General features: G+C 42.8%; 1 protein-coding gene across 1 annotated transcript in view; it reads left to right on the top strand.

Moving 5' to 3' along the window:
• Positions 1-23,816, top strand: part of LOC310873261 (mitogen-activated protein kinase kinase kinase kinase 4-like) — a 132,010-nt gene that overhangs the window by 49,414 nt on the left and 58,780 nt on the right. Inside the window, 10 exon segments of the mRNA XM_083785597.1 lie at positions 885-975; positions 1,856-1,986; positions 2,813-2,867; positions 3,542-3,620; positions 4,290-4,462; positions 9,939-10,011; positions 10,813-10,948; positions 13,460-13,576; positions 15,600-15,728; positions 19,228-19,281. Of these exon segments, the coding sequence (XP_083641723.1) occupies positions 885-975; positions 1,856-1,986; positions 2,813-2,867; positions 3,542-3,620; positions 4,290-4,462; positions 9,939-10,011; positions 10,813-10,948; positions 13,460-13,576; positions 15,600-15,728; positions 19,228-19,281 (1,038 nt within the window).

Genomic DNA, 23,816 nt, shown 5'->3' with positions numbered 1-23,816 from the left:
TCAACACATGGTTTCAGTTTAGAAAAACAAGAAAAAAAAAGAAAACAATCCACAGCAACACGTCTTATCAAAATGCTCTCACTCTGAACCAACGCTTCCCTGCACACACACACACACACACACACACACACACACACACACACACCCCATTGGTGGGTGGTGTCTCGGACAGACTGGTTTTGCGGTGGTGGGGACACTGTGAGGGGTGTCTCCTGTCCTGGGGGACACTTGGGAGGGGTCAGCGTCCAGCTGGGTTAAAGAGACACTTCTAGCGGCGAAGCCTTTTGGGAAAATAAACCACTTGGCTGTCGGGGCAGAAACCTTGTTACGGATATTTTCACTATTTATATACTTAAAAAAAAAACAGTCTAATGAAGGAAGGAGTTTTGTACATACGAGGTTTCCAACCGACAGCGACAGCATGGACTAATGCCAATGTCGTCAGCCATACTGTCTCCTTATTGTTTCAACATCTCGGCGCGCAAGCACACACACGTGTGTGTGTGTGTGTGTTTGTATGTGTGTGTGTGTGTGTGTGTGTGTGCGTGTGTGCGTGTGTGCCTGTGTGTGTATGTGTGTGCGTGCACGTGTGAAATAAGAGTCACTTCCTGTGTTTATTGAAGCCCCTTTGAAGAAGCGAGCGCACACACACACACACGCACACACACACACACACACACACGTTCTTACTGGGTCACAGGTTGGTAGCCATTGTATGTGTGTGTGGGGGGGGGGATTGGAACTGCAACCGAAAAATAGCAGAGCTGCAAGCTCACAAGGCCTCGCCATGCCATGTGTAAATCCATTGGAGCTCTGTTTTCAGACTCATATTAATGAACCTGAATCTGTGTGTGTGTGTGTGTGCTCGTGCATGCGTGTTGCAGGGACTGTCCCATCTCCACTCCCATCACGTGATCCATCGCGACATCAAAGGTCAAAACGTCCTGCTCACTGAGAACGCAGAGGTCAAACTGGGTGAGACACATGAGAATATTGAACTCAAACAGCCGATCTACAAGTTCACAGTGCAATGCATTTGTTTGCATTGCATTTGTTTTTTAAGTTGATTTTTTAACTTGATTCAGTATTTGGATATTTGATATTAATTCAATTATCAGACCCCTTCCTATATTAACCCATTGTTTGATTTGATTGGTTACTGTGTATCAGTGATTCGATTGGTTGTAGCCACTGTGTGTAGCAGTGATTCGATTGGTTGTAGTCACTGTGTGTAGCAGTGATTTGATTGGTTGTAGTCAATGTGTGTAGCAGTGCTTTGATTGGTCATTCACTAGGACTGTTCGATTTTGCCTAAAAATAAAATCGCAATTTTTTTTTGTCTCTGATTTTTTTTTTTGATTTTGATATTTTCTTTTTTATTTAAAAATAAATAAATTAATACATAAAATACATAAAATAGACCGCCATTAATGGGTAAAACACCCCCCAAAAAATGTAGTCTCTTTGACACATCTAGCATCTGCATTCAAAGATTTTCCTAGAAGCTTTGTCATTGGTCGAAAAAAGCCTGGTCGAAATAACCAATCAGGAAGTAGACAGGCAAATCGACCAATGACAAAGCTTCTAGGAAAGTCTTTGAATGCAGATTGCACCCCCTAGTTGTGTCACAGACTCCGAGACTAATTTTTTTTGGGAGCGTTTTACTCATTGCTGGCGGTCTGAATACCAAAAAAGACGAAAAAAAAGGTAATGAAAATGTTGACATAATTATTGCTTATATAGCTACTTCTAATCGCCCAGCCCTAGTAATCACTGTGTGTACTCGTGATTTAATTGGTTGTAATCACTGTGTGTACCCGTGTTTTGATTGGTGTACACTGTGTGTGTGTACCAGTTGACTTTGGAGTGTCAGCCCAGCTGGACAAGACGATTGGCCGAAGGAACACCTTCATCGGGACACCCTATTGGATGGCGCCCGAGGTCATCGCGTGTGACGAGAACCCCGAGGCCACGTACGACTACAGGGTACGCTGCCATTATGAATATTACAACATCATCGTTTTTAGACCGCGGTCGAGATCCAGGATTTCACAATACCCCCAGTTCCTGCTTACTGATGCATGTGTCCCTATAGCGATGACATCAGGGAACGACAGTTTTCTACCTCTGGTCTGCTTTGAGGCAGGACTCCAGAGAAGCAGGGAAGATATGACCTCATTGTCAGCTCTGTAGCAGTGGCCGGAAAACCGTGTTCTTCTGGATCGGACTAGTGAAGAAACACGGGCAAGGTTGCCGTATCTTAGATTAGTCGATGGGTGGCTCTTCCAAGACAGATTTTGCGCTCTCATTAGACTTAAAATATTGGTTCTCATAATGCCTAGTTCCACTAGGGACCACTAGGAGGTCCCATTTGGTTTTGATTTGGGTTAACTTTAATCCATTCTGGGCGGGAACCCCGGTGTTTTAAGCATTATGTTATTCTTTAGCTATTGAAAAACAGCAGATCTACAAGCTCGTAGCGCGGCACTTGGTGCCGTTCTACGAGCTTGTAGATCTGCTCTTTTTTATTGTGAAAATGTAGCGCAAATCTTTGAATATATATTCTTTCAGAGCGAACGTTTTTAACTCAAATCTTTGCTTCTGGGTGGGGGTCCCTGGAACTACATATTTTCAGATGGGGGTCGGCGGCCAAATACATATATATTTTTGGTGGTCCTTGACATGAATATGTTCGAGAACCACTGACATAGAAGCTATTTAGATGGCATTTGTAGAATCGTCCTCAGGTCGGTATTTTATTTAGCTTATTATTTAATCCATGCTCCTCTTGTCTCATATGGTCTCAATACAGAGCGACCTTTGGTCTCTAGGAATCACTGCCCTGGAGATGGCAGAGGGAGCACCACGTGAGTCTCTCTCTCTCTCTCTCTCTCTCGCACGCACGTACACACACACACACACACACACACACACACACACACACACACACACACACACACACACACACACACACACACACACACACACAATGAAGTACCAGTAAGACGCCCTGAGGGCGAGAAGCGGGCGAGGTCGTGCTGGCATCACAGACACTTTGAAATACTAAAATATCAGTAAAAACACATATTACCCACATAAAACCCCCTCGGGAAAGTGTTTGTCTTCCAAACATGATTAGATCTGGTTGCAAAAGGGGTGAAGTGGCGCTTTGAGGATTGAGTGCCTGCACTGACCTATTTCTCCTTGCATAAATAACATAATGATACTTATAGGTTTTATAGTTACATATCCTGTTACTTGTCTGTCGGACTGTCTTCCGAAACACTATACATTTAACTGTTAAAAAGCTCTATTTCCGTAGACGCATCCAACAGCTCATTAAGAATACTGGTCTTTGACTTTGTCACATGACCACTTCTAGCTTCACCAAAACAGTGGAGTAGAAGTATCTAAACATTTACCTCAAAATTGTACTCGAGTATAATATTGTCAGTACTGTACGGCGTGATGCACTGTGCTGTATGTCATGTATATGTACTGTATGACATGTGTGTATGTGTATGTGTATGTCCGTCTTCAGCGCTGTGTGACATGCACCCAATGAGGGCGCTGTTTCTCATCCCGCGAAATCCTCCTCCCAAACTCAAATCCAAGAAATGGTGAGACGCACGCACGCACGGTCGCACGCACGCACAAATCATATTTGAACTGGGGTAACTGCAAAATAATCATATTTGAACTTGGGCGTCGGGGAACCTGACAAGCAGTTCGATTAAGATTTGCAGATTCGCATTTTGTTCCACAGACAAATAATGTAAAAATAGCAGATCTACAAGCTCACAACACCTCACGTTGCGAGGCCTTTGTGAGTTTGTAGATCGGCTAGTTTTTGAGGGGCCCTAGCTAGGCCTCTAGCTAGGCCACATGATGTCACAATGAAAAGCCAGGCGTAGGAGCCTGGCTTTTCATTGTGACATCATGTGGCAGCCAAGTCTATGAACTTTGTAATGCTTTAATCCATGCAAGCGTTAAAACTCATTCACTGCCAGGATAAATAAATAATTCACACCTGCCAGCGATTTTTAGTTTTTCCTTTGTTAGTTTCAAGTAGTCACAGAATATGTAAATGTTTAATTTATTTTTATATTCTATATAAAAAATGTCGCAATGATAAGTTGGAACTACTTCTTGTTTCAAATGAATTGAATCTCTTTGCTCTCTCTCTCTCTCTCTCTCTCTCTCTCTCTCTCTCTCTCTCTCTCTCTCTCTCTCTCTCTCTCTCTCTCTCTCTCTCTCTCTCCCTCCATGTCTATATCTCTCTCCCTCAGGTCCAAGAGGTTCTTGTCCTTCATAGACAGCTGTCTGGTGAAGAACCACCTGCAGCGGCCGGGCACAGACGCCCTGCTAAGACACGCCTTCATCAAGGACCTGGCCAATGAGAGACAGCTACGCATCATGCTCAAAGACCACCTGGACAGAACCAGGAAGAAGAGAGAGAAAGGTGAGCGGGAGGGAGGCAGCGTTGATTTCATCGACTAAAAAAGAAGTGTTCGTCGACTTCGAAACTAAAGGGAAACTAATTAACCCATTTAGGCCTGACATCGTATCCTGACATACCCATGTTTCTATAACAGTGGTGCTCAATATTTCATGTCAAGGACCCCCAGAAATGTTATGTAATTTGCCGCGGACCCCCATCTGAAAATATGTTGTTCCTGGGACCCCCCCCCCCCCAGAAGCAAAGAACGTTCGCTCTGAAAGAATATATATTCAAAGATTTGCACTACATTTTCACGATAAAAAAAAAAAAATCACACCTGTGTGAACTGAGTGGTGCAACTCCAAGCCTATGTTTACATCATCCGCAACGGCCACTGCTGGGCTGGGAACAACGGGGGCAGCAGCAGGGGCTGCGGTGCTTGTGCAACTAGAATAACTGTGCTGGTACTAGGTTGGGCTTGGGGCCGGGGATTAGAGTTTGTGGCGAGTCGAGGAGCAGTACCACCCGCCGAGGGTTGTGATTCTGTCTCTGCTGTAAAGTGTGGACTATCCCGACTGGCTGGAGCTGCTGCTAAACCGTAAGCACTGCCAGTCACAGCTTCGCTGCTAGTGGTATAGGTTTAGCTTTAGCAACCGGAAATCTGCGTCGCAGTCGGTTGGTTCACTTCAAATTACAAAAGAGAGAGCGTCATACTGGTGCTCATTAACACATACATAGGCGGACACGTAGGTGAACAGGGACATTGCTGTTCAAAAAATGTGTGATTTCTGTGTATAGCAGACCTGCAGTTTTCTGGGAGTTTGTTCCAGGTAGAGAAGTCCGCACACAGTGTTTGCTCCAACAGTGTTTATTTTCTGTTAAAACACTTATTATTCAGGACACGACGTTTCGGCCGTGAGAGGCCTTCATCAGGGTCACCTGATGAAGGCCGTTTTAACAAAAATAAACACTGTTGGAGCAAAGGCTGTGTGCGGACTTCTCCTTCTCTGTTGGAGCAAAGGCTGTGTGCGGACTTCTCCTTCTCTGTTGGAGCGAAGGCTGTGTGCGGACTTCTCCTTCTCTGTTGGAGCGAAGGCTGTGTGCGGAGTGGACTTCTCCTTCTCTTTATGTCTCTACCTTTTGTCCAGCACCAGTGAGGAACTGGATGTACGCAATAAGCCACCTGCTTTTTAAACCAATGTGAAGCGTTTAAAAATATGAAATGCTGCTTCTCCACGTTTAGCTTCGATTCTATTGACAGAAAGCAGACCTTTCCCAGATGACCTGAGAGGGCCAGAGATGGTTCACGATATCGCACAGGATCAGAAATGTGTTTTGACCCTAAACGATTGAACGCTTTATAGACCCAACAGTAGCATTTAGAAATTGATTATTTAATATAGTGTACATGCAGGGAGGAAGGGGTTGGATGGATGGATCTGTTGAAAAGTGTTTTCAAGCATTTTGAAATAATTAATTAAAGAAATGCAGAAATAGCTTCTCTATTTCCGCTTAGAGGTGCTCTGTGAGCTTATAGATCAGTGTTTTTTTTTTTTGCCATATTTTGTGTAGCCGATAGGGCATTAAGCAACTAGTTGACTAGTCGACTAGTATAAATCCACTAGTACCAACAAGTAAAACCTTGTTGGTACTAGTTGATAAGGAAATAAAATAAAATAATTATAATTATTATAAATATTATTTATTTTCCCCCCGGTCTTGTAGGCCTCAAGATCGGGTAGTTATAGTCACCAATGTACACCGTTTTTAAATGTACAAATATATATATTTTTTTTTACATAATAGGTAGTTAAACAACTAGTCGACTAGTTGACTACTAGTAAATTAGGCAACTTGTCAATTAGTAAAAATGACTAGAAGTGAATGCCCTATATTAGCCGGGTACAGCTGTTTGACTAAGAATAGACTCTTCAAGTTGTTGAGAGTTCTTGGGTCAGAGTGTGAAAGTATACTATAGTGTGTGGTGGGATGTGCCTTTTCGTTGTAACCATTTCAATTTCCATCTGGGATTATAAGCCCCAAAGGTTTGTATAGTACTCGCACATCAAAGCGGCGGAGCGGAAATACAGAACCACACATGGGAACCCCTCCCACCCCCCCAAAGAAACATCCTAATGTTGTAGATAAGAGAGGTGGTCCAGCCTTATTGAGCTGTAGCGCATATATGTCAAACTCAAACTCAAGGCCCGGGGGCCAAATCAGGCCCGTGAATTAATTATCTTTGGCCCGCGGCATGATATTTAATTAGTATTAGAACTGCCCTCTGGTATATTGCACGGACCACCATAGTCCTTGTTTGTGAGGATCATAGAACAGGAAACTGAGCTTAATAATAATTCTGACCGAAAGGTTTTACTTTTCTGAATACCCCACAATATTAAGGACAGACAGATAGAGTCTTATATTTGGTGTTATGAATGTTTGTTTTCCACAATGTAAAACAACTGTGAACCATGATTATTCTAGAATAGTGAACATTCTAATTAAATTAATGCAAGCTCAGAACGTGTCAGAGAGAGAGAGAGAGAGAGAGAGAGAGAGAGAGAGAGAGAGAGAGAGAGGAGAGAGAGAGAGAGAGAGAGAGAGAGAGAAGAGAGAGAGAGAGAGAGAGAGAGAGAGAGAGAGAGAGAGAGAGAGAGAGAGAGAGAGAGAGAGAGAGAAGAGAGAGAGAGGAGAGAGAGAGAGGAGAGAGAGAGAGAGAGAGAGAGAGAGAGAGAGAGAAGAGAGAGAGAGAGAGAGGGAGAGAGAGAGAGAGAGAGAGAGAGAGTTGAGAGAGAGAGAGAGAGAGAGAGAGAGAGAGAGAGAGACGAGGAAGGAAGCAAGCAGGAAATGGAATTGCCATCTGTTTCCAATCTACTCCTAGCTTATAAAAACACACTAATGACTGGACACTTTCTGTGTGTGTGTGTGCACGTGCGTTTGTGCGAGCATGCAGTTTGGCATGTGTGTGAATGGGCACACAGTTTGTGTGTGTGAATGAGCACGCAGTTTGGTGTTTGTGTTTGTGTTTGTGTGTGTGTGTGTGTGTGAATGGGCACGCTGTTTGGTGTGTGTGTGCGTGAATGAGCACGCAATTTGGTGTTTGTTTGCGTGTGTGTGTGTGTAAGAGTGCACGCGGCTTGGTAGGGTTGTGCGGTTTTTACGGTTTAAAGCGGTTTTATGAAATCTCTTTCATGAAACTTTATTCTGCGTATCCATTCTGTCTATATATACTTGACCTTTGTATCTATGTTTGCTGTCTCTGGGCAGGGGGAGGGGTTCAAAAATGGTACTGTATTATTGACTTAACTGCCTGTCTGAATTTCTCTGCAAAAAGGAATAAAACAAAAGTCAAACTAAAGCAGTTTTATGAAATCTTGACGCGTGACATGTGCGTCGGGGTGCCTTGTGATTATTGTTTACGGAAGCAGTAGAGAGAATGACGGCGTCAAATAGCAGCGGGACGTCAAACTAAGTAATGCGCAGTGGTGGAAAGTAACTACTTTTACTTAAGTACTGTACTTATGTACACTTTTGAGGTATTTGTACTTTACTTGAGTATTTCCAATTTCAATACTTTTACTTCTACTCCACTACATCTCAGAGCCAAAATGTGTACTTTAACTTCACTACAATTATTGAAAACTTTAGTTACTACAGTTACTTTGGAGATTATAATTTTTTATTTGAAAACATACATTAACCACTTCAACCCTATACATTTTGGCCATTTGAAAATAGCCGATCTACAAGCTCACAATGCGACGCATTGTGAGCTTGTAGATCGGCTATTTTCAATAGATTTTCTACACATTTCTTATTTGTGAAATAAATGTGACATTCTGCAATATGAATACTTTTACTTTTAGTTCTTTAAGTACATTTGATGCCGATACTTTTCTACTTTTACTCAAGTACATTTTCAATTCCGTACTTTTACTTGTAACGAGTAGTTCTAAATTGCAGTATTGGTACTTTTACTGAAGTAAAACAATTGAGTACTTTTTCCACCACTGGTGAGAAAAACCGGCCACCACCATGAAATGTTGAGAACAGCTCCGCTCCCATTCCACGCTGGGGTTATACCTTGCCCGCCGTACAGTATTTTCAGTGCATGGCCCCGTCCTTTTAATATATTTTTTACTACAAGGCCAATGAAGTATAATAACAAGGAGAGGGACTGGTTTCACTGGGCCAGAGGTTTGGGCAGTATAGAACAATTATTTGTTGACAAACATTGGGACTGGGCGCACGGGTGACTGTTTCATGTAATCAATTCCCAACAGATCTCCAAACCTGTTGTTTTGGGGAGCGCTGGTTTCAGTCCATTCAACCTCCTCTTGTGAGTTGGCTAGTGAGATGCACCCTAGGAGAACAGCTGATATACAAGCTCACATCGCATCACAGATGCGACTGTTGTGAGCGTAGAGGTCTGCGTGCGCGACACCATCGCGGGACGAAGCATAAATTATACTTGATGGGCTGCAGGTGTGCGTGCAGCCGTGGACAAACAGGCTCTGTCTGCCGTGATCATGAGCGTAACCTCCCGTTCCTATGACAGCGACTGGAGGTGTGGTTTTGAGGACAAATGCTTTGAATTGCTATTATTGTTCAAACACAACAGAAACCAAGGACTATATATTTCAAGGGCAAGAGATCACAATACAAATCCTAATAATTCTTCCTTACACGTGAGTGCAGTTAGAACTTTTCCATTTCATCTTATGAGAGGCAGGGTTCTTGTGCTGCCGCTATGCGTGCGCATGCTGTTTCTTATCAGTGTGACGTCGTCTCTTAAGGCGTCTACACAGCAGACAGACAGAGCGCTCGGGCTCACACACTGCGTTTGACGAGCCGGGTCGTGGTCGGCGACGACCCGCCATTCCCTTGGTCCGTTCATCCGGAGGCGCGGTGGGACCGTGTGACGTAGGGCAGTGGTTCTCAAAGTGGGGTCCAGGGACCCCCAGGGGTCCTAGGGGGTGTTCCAGGGGGTCCCCCGACGAAATTATTGTCTGGAACTACTTCTTGTTTCAAATAAATGTAATCTCTTTGCGCTCTCTCTCTCTCTCTCTCTCTGTCCGTCTCTCTGTATCTCTCTCTCTCCCTCTGTCTCTCTCTCTCTCTCTGTCTCTCTCTTGTCTCTCTGTATCTCTCTCTCTCTCTCTCTCTCTCTCTCTCTCTCTCTCTCTCTCTCTCTCTCTCTCTCTGTCTCTCTGTATCTCTCTCTCTCTCTCTCTCTCTCTCTCTGTCTCTCTGTATCTCTCTCTCTCTCTCTGTCTCTCTGTATCTCTGTATCTCTCTCTCTCTGTCTCTCTGTATCTCTCTCTCTCTCTCTCTCTCTCTCTGTCTCTCTGTATCTCTCTCTCTCTCTCTGTCTCTCTGTATCTCTCTCTCTCTCTCTCTCTCTCTCTCTCTCTCTCTCTGTATCTCTCTCTCTCTCTCTCTCTCTCTGTCTCTCTGTATCTCTCTCTCTCCCTCTGTCTCTCTCGCCTCACAGAAGGTCCAGAGTATGAGTACAGTGGGAGTGAGGAAGAGGATGAGGAGTTGACAGAGGAGGAAGGAGAACCCAGGTAAGAGACGCACGTGCACGCGCACACACACACGCACGCACGCACGCCCACACACATACACACACACCGATGGCAGAGGAAACCATGCATTACATCGTCATCAGTGTAGACTATATGAATGTCTCAATGTTTCAATTCATCAGTAATACCTACAATGTCATGCACAAAACATATTGGAAATAAAGCTACCTGGAATCATGTACGGGAGATATTTCGAGAGAAGATGTTAGTTACTTTTGAGTTAGGGTCGAGAACCTTTATCAGTGTGGATGGATGCTCACATAATTCAGGTTATAGTTATCGTTTCCGTGCGCAGTGTGAGCGACACTTGGGTGTGTGTGTGTCTGTATGTTGTTGTTTTTGGCAGCAACTTTTGGATTTTCACCTGGAATGTTTTAGTGTTAGTCTAGATTTAGTCGACTAAATATAATATTTTAGTCGACTAAATATGCAGTTGACTTTCTTCACTTGCTGAAAATAGCCAATCTACAAGCTTGTAAATCGTCTATTTTCATCTAATTGTAAAATCACTTATACTGGATCCTGTCCTCCTAACATTTTAGGCTAGTTTTTATTTGTTCACAAAATTGTCAGTATATTTAGTCTTAGTCATAGCTTAGTTTACATTTATTTTCCATTTAGTTTTCGTCAGTGGAAAAAGCTAGTCGACGAATATTAGTTTTGTCTTAGTTTCAGTCGACGAAATCATCACACTGGTGTGTGTGTGTGTGTGTGTGTGTGTGTGTGTGTGTGTGCATGTGTGTGTGCGTGTGTGCGTGCACGTGCGTGTGCGTGCGTCAGCTCCATAGTGAACGTGCCGGGGGAGTGGACGCTACGGAGGGAGTTCCTGCGGCTACAGACGGAGGGTCGCGACGGGAGCCGAGAGGTCGGAGGTCACACTGGAGGAGGCGGAGGAGCTCCACAAAGACAACAGCAGGTACAATCCAAGAGGAACGTTAGCAAGAGAGGACAACTTTGCTTTACTTCCTGTATCTGCGCGAGGTGGGCGGTAACATTATTAGGAGACGGGAAGAATGTTGGAGTCTATTCATTTCCAATGTGAACGTGAACACAGCTTATGAACCATTCCTTATAACTCCATGGTCACTGAACTAAACGCTGGACCCAATCATCACAAGGCACACAATGTTTACAAGATATTCATAGTAAAATGGCTCCTTTTAGCGAGACAAATCAGGAGAAAATCGACTTTGTTAATGACACTTCTTTATCCCAGCAACAAACTCTCGTGAGATTTGAGATGAGTCCGGAAGCCTCTCTCTGTCCATCTGCAATTTGACGGACACACACATAATCAATATTATAACGTGAAATGATTGGAAATATTAATATTATCGAGGGGGGCTCGAGGAGAAGCAAACCACACCTACTATATTTAGGAGACCATTTGTAGGCATTGTGTACCATTTCCCCTCTAGTGGCGGCTCCAATGCACTGTATGTGTGGCTCAACACCCGGTCCGTGAACCACCAGAGGGTCCCCCAATGGGCCCTTATATTATGGGTCTGTGATCGGTGTTGTTTTTGGAAGCAAGTTTAGATTTTAGTTGCAGTCATTATAGTCTCTTGAATTGTTTTAATTTAGTTTTTAGTCACATTTTAGTCACCCGGAAGGTTTTTAGTGTTAGTCTAGTTTTTGTTGACTAAATATCACAAGGTTTTGGTCGACTAAAATGTATTTTGGCGGGCCTTGAGGTCGTCGTAATGACTGTTTTTACACTTGCTGAACGCGTTGCAACGCATTGTGAGCTTGTAAATCTGCTATTTTCAGCATGCAACCATGTGTAAAATGACTGATACTGGATCTCTTGTCCACTAGTCCCTTCCCTTCCTAACATTTTAGTCTAGTTTTTATGTTTCGAAATAAGTAGTAAAGTGTGCCGCTTGGGATACTATTTACATTATGAAGAGAGGATATATACAAATTTATTAAATTTTTGAGCGATGGAAATAAGCGAATTAGCACAACACCCCAATGCCCCCCAATGAGGTATCTTTGAGCGATGGAAATATAGCAAATTAGCACAACACCCCAATGCCCCATTCAATTCAATGCAATTCAACACCCCAAAACGCCCGGGGGTATTAAGGAACATTAAATCAGAGCGCCCAGCGATTTGCAGCAACGGAGCACATTTTCCCGGATGTAGCGGAAGTAGCTAGACGTATAGCCACAAGAGGCGATCGACAACAACGGGAGGTATTTTATTTTATTCTCTAACGCGTCTAGCGACGGGACCGCTTTGGGCCGTCAAAAACATAATCTTTGATTAGAATTGGACGGAATGTTTCTTGATCAAGAGTTATTCACGTTTTAAGATTCTCTGTCTCATCCACTAAAATGGGGGGGGGGGACATTTTGGATGACGTCCCAAACCGGCAATGTTGCAGGCGCTCCACAGCCTGTGGAGCGATGCACTCGGTTACGATATCATAACCCCTTTTGGTGTTAGCATTATGTTATGCTTTAGCTATTGAAAAATAGCAGATCTACAAGCTCATAGCGCGCCACCAAGTGGCGCGCTACGAGCTTGTAGGTCTGCTATTTTTAAAAAAAATCAAAGAACGACTGACATAGAAACATAGCTTTTTCAGAAAACGGTCAGGATGTAGAAGAACATTTTTAGAATCAGAATGGGTTAATCTCCTTCCTGAGCGTCACTATTTGATAGGACGGATCAGACCTCCATTTTTATGCCGCTCAGGGCATTTACTGCCAGAGTTAAAACATTGTCTATAGCTGCCCTCGCCACCGATTCAGAGCGTTTTCACTAACCTCTGAAAAACCATAGAATATTATTGTTCTTCACAACGAGCCGACTCCACCAATTGCTTTGAAAGATGCAGTGGAGTATTGTACCTGTAACTGCGCCGCCGCAGCGGTCCATTCCATAGTTATGGGGCAGTTGAGTGCGGCTTGTTTTCCCCCCAAACCTCCAGAAACAATGTCGAGTCTCTTATCTGTTCAATAATGTAAAGTGTGTTAACCCATTTTGGACTGATCGGCTGATGGCTTCTAATCCGAAAAACCTACCGGTATGTTTCTATGTCAGTGGTGCTCAACCTTTTTCATGTCAAGGACCCCCAGAATTATCTCTATTGGGCCATGGAGGACCCCATCTCAAAATATGTAGTTCCAGGGACCCCCCAGAAGCAAATATTTTAGTTAAAATTTTGTTAAAAATGGCAGACCTACAAGCTCACAGCGCGCCACTCGGTGGCGCGCTATGAGCTTGTAGATCTGCTATTTATCAATAGCTAAAGCATAACGCTTGGTTAAAACCCATCCAGACTTGTGTACTGTACTGTACTGTACTGTACTGTACTGTACTGTACTGTACTGTACTGTACTGTACTGTACTGTACTGTACTGTACTGTACTGTACTGTACTGTACTGTACTGATCATTGGTGTGTACTGTACCGCAGGTGCTTCAGCAGCACAGGCAGCAGCTAGCGGAGCAGGAGCGCTACAAGCAGCAGCTTCTGGCCGACAGACACAAGAGGATCCAGCAGCAGCACGAACAGCGGCAGAAACTGGAAGATGTACGAACGGACATTATATGGGAACTCCTTGAGAAGCATGCTATTTGTTCTACCTTCTTATTGTATCGATGAATCGACACGAAGCAATTTGAATGGATCGCGCGACGAGGGGTTGTGTTTGGATTTTTGATTTCACCCACTTTGAATGTTATATCAATGCATAAAGTAGAGGAGCTTAGGGAGAGATCATTCTGATCATTATGCTTTAAAGGACAACTTTAGGTTTTTTTTCAACCACGGTTCATGTTTTAGGTTGTTATTAGAGAGAGTAAAAGATGAGTGTTATTTATTTTTTTCATTTGCTGCTTTCTTTCGTTTTAGGGATTTTAGCTCTTTTTGACAGGTGGGCGGGGGCATTCGAGCATGGGGCTAAATATGTATTTTTGTACAACATTTTATGGTGATTAATTTTTATTATTATTTACTATAGTCCTAATAAACCCCAGGAAATTACATCTGGCCACGGAAGATCACAGGATCTACTGAATGTAAAGGAGGCCTACATGTCACATTCAATAGATCTTGTGATCTTTTGTGGCCAGATGTAATTTATTGGGGTCTAGTAGGACTATAGTAAATAAAAAAATAAAAAAATCGCCATAACATTTTGTGAAAAAATGCATATTTAGCCCCATGCTCGAATGCCCCCTGTCAAAAAGAGCTAAAATCCCTAAAACGAAAGAAAGCAGCAAATGAAAGAAATGTAACACTCCCCTTTTAGTTTCTCTAATAACAACCTAAAACATGAACCTTGGTTGAAAAAAAATAAAGTTGTCCTTTAAGTAGCACATGACGTGTCAAACTAGGTAATGATTCAGATAATAATGAAATGTAGCATAATTGTGCCTTTTATATACTGTAGGTAGCTAATGGTGATTATGATTATGGATTTGGCCGCTGTGGCGACCCCAAAAGGTCGCTGGCTCGGGCGCCCCCTAGCTAAATCATCAGAGCATGCCCTGGGCTACAACTGTGCAACATTTGGCGCTTTTCGACAAATTAGTGCGAAATATCCCTAACTAATAATCACCAGTATGTTCTTACCAATGCAGCCAGTGTGGACATTTCCACATACTGCCTGCCGCGAGTATAGGCCACTATAGGAAGTGAAATGACAATGAAACACTGTGAAACTAACTTAACATGGTCGGTTAAGACAGATGTCTTGGGTTAACCCATTTTGGACGGGAACCCCTTTTGGTGCTTTAAAGCATTATGTTATACTTTAGCTATTGAAAAATAGCAGATCTACAAGCTCATAGTGCGCCACTGAGTGGCGCGCTACGAGCTTGTAGGTCTGCTATTTTTTTTTTTCCGGCACAAATCTTTGAATATATATTCTTTCAGGGCGAACGTTTTTTTTTTCTTTTTTTTTTCCGATGTCGGGCCTAGGGAATTGCGTGGCCGGTTAAGACTGAGGTTAGGCTTAGGGGTTGATGAACCAAGTGGACCTCACGTGCCAGCACCAATAAAGGAGTCAAGTCGGCCCCTAGTAAATGTAAGAAGTCTTAGTGCACGCGCATGTACAAATGATGTCGTGATGCAAGCCAGAGCCTCCTTGTGGATAGGGACGCGCGTTTGTGAGTCAGATCATCAGATGACATCCACTCAGGCGCCAGGAGGATCCATGGGCATAGCGTAGTAACGGGGCCTTGATTGGCACATGTTTTGTTTTGAAGAACAAAAGTAGATATAGTGTGGCATGTTATTTTAAATTGTATTCATGATGGTGTGAGAGTCGCGGTGGTCTTTTGAATAGTAACAGGGTCGTGGGAATTAAGCTCGTTCAGTGGTATTTGGAGTTGTCGTAGTTGGTATACAGATGTCAGATGGGGGCCCAGCTTTTACGGGTTAGTAATAGTCGGGACTGTCCGACTATTACTCCGACAATGGCTGGAAACAACGTCGGTATGTGGAAATGCCCATACTGGCTGCAATGAATGGTGTTGACAATGGTTGATGACGGACATTAAATAACATCCGAAAGCGCTCTTGACTTGCGCTTGTTGTCTATACTCTACAGCAGCGTCAGCTGACAGAGTCCGCCTTCCAGTGGGCGGAGCTTCAGGAGATCCTTCTGGTGGAGGAGGCGGACCTCCAGGACAACAGGATCCTATTGGACGACAGGAGCAAGAGGAGCGACAGGAAACGGGTGAGGCTGAAGCAAATATATTACATTTTAGAAGATGCGCTATCCCAATTGGAGCCACTAGAGGTGGAATGCTACACAAATCCTACAAATGGTCTCCTAAGTGGGCGACAAATCTCGCTAACGTCTTATGTTTACTGGTGCTAGATCCTCTGTGTGTGTGTGTGTGTATGTGTGTGTGTTTGATTGATTGATTGATTGAAATCTTTATTAACAGTTTGTAGAATTTACAGTACATTTTAAGCACAAACTCAATACAAAGACTGTCAACTGTGAGTGGACGACCCAATTAAGCATTACACTTGTTTACAACAGGGTCCACATTGTTCAATTCATCAAAACATTTAAAGACATACAAACATTTAGAGACATACAAATAGACATTTCTCCGTAGGTAAAGAACAGAACAGGAATTCATCATAAACAGAACAGGAATTCATGTGTGTGTGTGTGTGTGCACCTGACACCATGTAGGCTACTGAATATGCATATGGCCTATGCGTCTGCACACGCACGGCTAAGGCGTGATTCATACTCCTATTTTAGAGCTCTGTAGAGCTTACAATGTAACATCATTTGAGGTCCCGGGCGCGGGGCGGGGAGTTGGCATTCTGGGCAACTTCTACAAAGCTCTTCAATAGCGCGTTTTGCGCCTGGCCTGACTCTAGCATTGGTTTTCTGTACGCCTCTCTGTAAAACATTGGAATTAAATACTAAAGTCGGGTCATAACTGGCCGTCAGTGGTGACGTAATTACGATATGTTTCAATATTGGTTAGCTAACAGGTAACGTATCTATGTATATGTAAGTTGTAAGTTGAAAAGTACTATACTGTGGTCGGCTGGGTATTTTATACGTATGCTCGTGGTATATTTACTGATTTTGAGTGACATAATGAAGATATGTACATCAATGCTGGGTTAGAACTGGCTTTCGATGGTGACGTAATAAAGATTACATACATGTATACATAGAGACATTACCTTTAATCCGTTATATCAGTTATACCTCAGCATTGATACATATCTTTATTACGTCACCCTCAAAATCTGTATATATGCTGTACCACGAGCATAAGCATAAAAAAGCCAGCACGACCACCTCACTTGCACGCTCTGCTTGCGCAAGTAATAACTAGAAATGCACTCTGTCGAGGTGCCAACTTGCGCCTTGCACACAAGTAGGCCAAACATGACCTACTTTTGCGCAAGCAGAGCGCGCAAGTACTGCTACTAATGTACTAATCTAATACAGCTGCTGTTCTAAATCCTTTAGAAACGTTATCGACCTTAAACCAACCTTGAAACGTATACCTTAGTTACGTCACCATCAACCGCCAATAAGGGACCGCCATTCTTACCCTGACATACATACATACAATACATACATACATACATACATACATACATACATACATACATACATACATAGGTATGCGGTCTAGCTTAAACTTGGACTCAGGGGGGTGGACGCCTCTGCCTTGCATAGTCCCCAGTGAATAGGCAGTTTGCCCTTCACTGGTAACCCTATTTTGGACTCATTTTAAATATATGAAGGTATTGCGGGCAGGGATTTTTACAAAAAAGCCTCCCCTTTTAAAATACATACACACATACATACCTACATACATACATTTCAGAAGTTTTAGCAGTTTTTAAGGACCCACTTTTAGGCCAGTGCACCAGAGCAAACTCTTGCCGTTTTTTAAACCCTACCCATTTTAACCAAATACATACATACATACATACATACATACATACATACATACATCACGATCACCAAACGTACCTTATTTACATCATCAATAATGGTCGTCCCCTATTGGCCGGTGGACAACACCGACATACCCAGCCAATTACAATGCTTGCACGCTAATTATATAATAAAGAATTAGCCAGGGAAAGCAATATTGAAGAGGGGGGGGGGGGGGGGGGTTTGAGGGCGGTTTTGAAGGTTCTGAGGGTGACGGCATCTCTGTGCTTTCCACAGGGTTGGAACAGCAACGGCAAAAGCCCTGTCGCCCCATATTATATTGATTACACTGGTGCGTGCGTGTGTGCGTACGTGCGTGCGAGAGGTATCTGTACTTATTTCAGTGGATCACACGGATGAGTCAGAAGCCATTAGGTTCAACAGGCTTCATTAATGTGTCCCATGCTCCGTTGCACTTCAATATGACTGCATCACCACACGCTGTCATCTAGAAACCTAGTATACAATTTACAATTTAGGCATTTAGCAGACGCTCTTAATCCAGAGCGACATACAAAGCAAGAACAAAAACATGGCAAAACATCACATGTATAAGAAGTAGTTACTGTATCATGAAACATGCGTAAGCTAAGAACGTAACAGTGAAATATATAATAATAAACTATACATATGAACTATACATGCTATACTATACTATAAAGTGCTATGACTACATAAAATGCATATAACTTTATAGTATATTTATATAGTATAAAGTATAGTATGTACAAAACTGTTACTTTTCAGGAAAAGAAATCTCTTCTTCTGCACATATTCAAATTGTTGGTGTATAGACCAAAGCAGTGGGCGTGGTTTTCTGGACCTACTGAAAAATCTGCCGTTAATTTTTTCCCATTACATCATTACAAAAATATTAATCATTATAAATATTTTTTTTAAGCCATCCAGGATCCTGGTGAATTGACCATAACACTTTTGATTCTGTAGTGTAGCCGTATTGAAATATGAATACTTAAAGGGAACTTCACCGTTTTTGCAAAATAAATACATGAGCCCAGTGTCTCTGATGTCATCAACACTGGGCTCACTTCCTTCCTGGACTACAATTCCCATAATGCTTTTTGGAGACCGGGCCGCACCTCCGTGCTCTATCCTCTTTATTTGTCCTAGATGTAATCCAGGAAGTAAGTGAGCCCATTGTCCATGACATCAGAGACACTGGGCTCACTGCTAAAATCTAAAATATCTAAAACCACATATTATTACACACATATAGACCCCCAGGAAAGTGTTCTAAATCTTCTAAACATCATTAACATAATATCTTTTTGCTACAAGGGTGAAGTTTCCCTTTAAGGGCGTTAGCGGACAGCTGGGATCCATGTAGGACACAATGAATATTTGAACTCATACCTCTCACAGTGCTGCCTGAGAGCTCGGTGTACACTAATGAACATTGGCAGGTGTGTGTGTGTGTGTGTGTGTGTGTGTGTGTGTGTGTGTGTGAGGGTGTGTGTGTGTGTGTGTGTGTGTGTGTGTGTGTGTGTGTGTGTGTGTGTGTGTGTGTGTGTGTGTGTGTGTGTGTGTGTGTGTGTGTGTGTGTGAGGGTGTGTGTGTGTGTGTGTGTGTGTGTGTGTGTGTGTGTGTGTGTGTGTGCACATGCGTGTGCGCACGTGCATGTGTTGCGAATCACAATGTGACAAGCTTGTGGTTGTATGTATACAGCTTTAGGATTTTGTTTAGAAATGTAGACATTTATAATAGTGTGTGTGTGTGTGTCTGTGTGTAGGACCATTCCGGCAGACAGCAGAGCAGTGATCCTGTGGACTCCACACCAGATCAGGTATAGAACATCCTTTCCTCGCCTCTATCCTTCCCTCTATTTATTTTTTTGCAGAATTAACACATTTACAGAGTTGCCACGAGGTGTATTGGGTGAAGGGAATAATAATAATACTAATAACTAGTTCTGGATATATGAACAGCAAATTATGTTCAGTGTGGGCAATGTGATAGGGGGGGGGGAATTGTTTACCCGTGTGGGTCTGTTGCGCGGAAAAGTGTGTCCCAGTATTAATCTGTGCCCGACTGCCCGTCCCAACATGCATTTCGCTGGTGACATTGGTGACACGTGATTAGCTGGGAGATGTTTTTGACGCAAATTAACATCATTAAGATGATTGTTAGAATGTTTGGTGTGTGTAATGCAGGGCAGATTGAGGTTGGAGGACAGGGCTGCGTGGCACTATAGGTTCCGTGAGGCGGTCCGTGCGTCGTGGCGTTGTGAGATGGCGGAGAAAGCGAGCACTGTTGTGTTTGGTGGGGATATATCCAGACTATTAGAATCAACATGGGGACCACTGTCGTGTTGGGTGGGGATATATCGAGACTATTAGAATCAACATGGGGACCACTGTTGTGTTGGGTGGGGATATATCCAGACTATTAGAATCAACCATGGGGACCACTGTTGTGTTGGGTGGGGATAAGATTTGTGCTTTTGTAACACTTGCTATGCATCCCATGTGTATACATACATCCCACTGTTTCTCAACTAATCCACTGACTACTAATACTTTCCTAAGAATGACTCAATCGGACAATCCGGTGCAAGTCCACTAGTCCCTCCCCAATATTTTAGGCTAGTTTTTATTTGTTGACTAAATTGTCAATATATTTAGTCTCAAGTTTTAGTCAACATAGTTTCGTTTTTAATTTCATTTGTCAGCGAAAAAGGGAATAATCGACGGACAGTTTTGGTCATAGTTTTAGTCGATGACATCAAAACTGACTCACAGCATGGCACATTGTGAGCTTTTAGATGATCTATTTTCGCCATGGATACAGCTGTGCCTTGAGATGTGGGACTTGTCTGTTGGCGTTGGAAAGGGCACCGCAAGTATAGGACAGAAGACACACAAACGTGCCGATGTGCGTCCGCTGAAGGATGGCACTTTGTGGCGCGCACACGATTTTTTGATCACATTTTGACGCAATGGATTGATAACTAGTTTGAGCCATTTTGCCGTGCCTGTGTGTGTGTGTGTGTGTGTGTGTGTGTGTGTGTGTGTGTGTGTGTGTGTGCGTGTGCGTGTGTGTTTCTCCTTCTCCATCTCTCGCTCTCTCTGGCTGTGTTTTGAATCAAGCTGACATTGCAATGATGTCACGTCACACAGCTAGAGTCGATGGACACATGGTGTTGTCACGGAAAGGACACTGAGAACACGATTGTCTCACCGTGACAAAGACATTGTTCTGTTCAGATTGCTCAGATTGTTCTGATTAAGTAAAAGTAGCAATTCCACAGTGTAGAGATGTGTGTTCTGGTCAAAAATTCCTGTATTCAAGGTTTCACTTGTATTGGGTAAAATAAAAAATAAATAAAAGATACTTATAAATATAAATAAATAAATAAATATACTGTTTTGTTATAGTTACCAAAATCTGCAAACAAAGTAACTAAAGTTTTCAAATAATTGTAGTGGAATAAAAAGTGCAATATTGTGGAATAGAAGTAGCCTAATTATGAAAACACCAAGTACAGAACTTGACCAAATGCACTTAGTTACTCTTCACCACTGACAGCAACATTGTTGTTAACCCATTTAGACCTGACACCAGATTCGACAGTTTTCTGAACCACTATGTCAGTGGTTCTCAAACATTTTCATGTCAAGGACCCCCTAAACATTATATGTAATTGGCTGCCGACCCCCCCCCCCCCCCCCCATCTGAAAATATGTTGTTCCAGGGACCCCCCCAGAAGCAAAGATTTTAGTTAAAAAGGTTCGCTCTGAAAGAATATATTCAAAGATTTGTGCCACATTTTCGCGATTTACACAAAGTAACTAGTAGCTGAAGATTGCAATTAAATGTAGTGGAGTAAAAGTACAATATTTAGATCTGAGAGAGTAGAGAGTAGAAGTAAAAGTATTGGAGTACTTAATACCTCAAAATTGAGCACATGTGTGCGTGCGTGCGTGCGGCATGGGCCAAGCTCCTCTCGTTTCCCATGAAGACATCGTTCACATTTTTTACGGGAATGTTGGGAAAGTCGCATTAACAGCACACACATTTTTTCCACTCACTTGTTGATGTGTAGGTCAGAGTCGTTACGTGTGTTCCCAAAACATTAATGTGATTACACGTGGCTCCAAGTTGAAGAGGTCAGGCAGGTCTGCGTTTTAAGTTGACGACCAATTGTCGCACAAATATATGTATGTTGATGTCTGATGGTCAATGCTATAGCCTATTGACCATTTGCAGACCGTGGCCATCTGGCCATCAGAGTTTGGAAGTGCTCGGTTTCAGTAAAGCAAATGTCCTATACTGCCTCCTGCATTATGTGCAAATTCAAACCAGGTGCTACGCCGGACAGTTGAGTGATATCTAACAAGCACTTCCAAACTGCAACACTTAGAAAAATAATCACCTACCTAAGGACAGAAAGTAGCTCATGACATGTCTACAGTGGATTTTTTATCTTTCTATTTTATGGATAGAAAGAGAATAATCCAAGCTTTTTGTACAGCTGCAATGTTGGTGAGTTTGACGTTGTGTAATACAATCAGATAGGACTTTTCTGTTTGGATGAATGGGCTGTCTATGGGAAGTTGCACCTTGTTAGCACCTTGCCATTAACTTATATGGTAAGATGGCCGCAGTCTGCATATGGTCCATTGAATGCCTATAACGTGTATACATGTCTTACCAAATAAAACTGCTGGGTGTCTCGGCCGTGCAGGCTCAGCGGTCCAGGCACCTTTGGCTGGTAATCCAGTCTGGAAGTGTGCCACGGGTTCGACTTCCGATCCCGACGGCCTTTACTGCATGCCACCCCCCCCCCCCCCATCTCTCTCCCCAGTTGCTGTCAGCCCTCCATAAAAAATCACACCCGTGTGAAGTGAGGGGCGCCAACACAAACGCCATTAACAATAAAGAGGCAATGTGACGTAATGAGGTAAATTATGACGTACATTTTCCCTTCATTGTCAACGGCGTTTACAAAACAAACATTGAACTAAAGACAAACATTAAACCTGTGTATAGGAGGGGCTGGCGCTCCTCAAACATATAAAATAAAGAAAGAAAAGTATGGGTGTCTTGGATGCGCTCGGGTGCTGTGCTCTGAAAATAACAGATCTACAAGCTATCTATCAGCAACAAAGTGTATTAAAATAAGGCATTTAAGGGCCACGTCGCCCCTTTTGCAACCAGATCTCATTTTAATGATGTTTGGGAGACACTTTCCTGGGGTTTTTATGTGTGTAATACATGTTTTTAGAATAGATATTTTAGTATAAGTGCCAGTGATGTCATGGACACAGGTCTCACTTACTTCCTGGACTACATCAAGGACTGTCTAAAGAGGACAAGAAGCGAAGACCGTACGGGCGACGCCATGTTGCTCACATGGTGCTCCATGGAAGGAAAGAAACATGCACAGTTGCAGACCAAGGAAGCTGAAGGAGGAAGTGTTGGCTGCATAAAGCCCACTGCGCATGTTTCTTTCCTTCCATGGAGCACCATGGCGGCGCCCGTACGGTCTTCGCTTCCCGTCCTCTTTAGACAGTCTCTGTAAGACAGCCCTCTCCCTTTCCACAAGGTGGGGTGAGTGCTGCAAAGCATTATGGTCATTGTAGTAATCCAGCAAAGAGTCCATGACATCACAGGACTTTGAAATACTAAAATATCTAAAAACACAAATAAAAACATCCCAGGAAAGTGTTTATTTTCACCCAAATTACACATTACAATAAGATCTGGTTGTCCTTTGATCAATTCACATTTTAGTTGACTAAATCAACTGTAGATTTAGTCGACAAAAATCTTATGGTATTTAGTCAATAGTCAACTAAAACTAGACTACGGGTTAAACATTACATTTCAGATGATTAAAATATGACTCAAACTTATGTTATTCAAAAGACTATGACTAAAAACAAAATTAAATGTTGCTGTCAAAATCAACACTGACTCCATATATACTTCATATATATGAGTCTATGAAGATTGCAGTATTTGTGGTTAGATATTAGATGGTGCAGTAGCTTTAACTGGGGAATAAACTGCCAAACATGTGTTTGCAAAAGCAAAATGGGTATCCTTTGTAAGCTTATTATGTGGCTTAGTATGTGATTTATTTATTGAAGAAGCAACACTTCAAAGAAAGTGGCGCAGTCCTGTCTCCAACCGCCATACCCAGTCCCTGCATGTCCCTGTTGCTGTCCTTCCTTACATGTGCTGTGTATGAGTCGTGTTCTGGATTCAATCATATCCTTTCTGTCGGGCAGAAACCTTGTATCTCCATATTTTTTATTGTTTTATTCATATATATATATATATACATTACATCTGTGTGTCTCACAAAAATGGCTG

This window comes from Protomyctophum parallelum (genome assembly GCF_964188405.1).
Source record: "Protomyctophum parallelum genome assembly, chromosome: 16".
Taxonomy (NCBI): Eukaryota; Metazoa; Chordata; class Actinopteri; order Myctophiformes; family Myctophidae; genus Protomyctophum; species Protomyctophum parallelum.
Note: the sequence above shows the minus strand (reverse complement) of the source record. Positions and strands in the feature narration are given on the sequence as shown.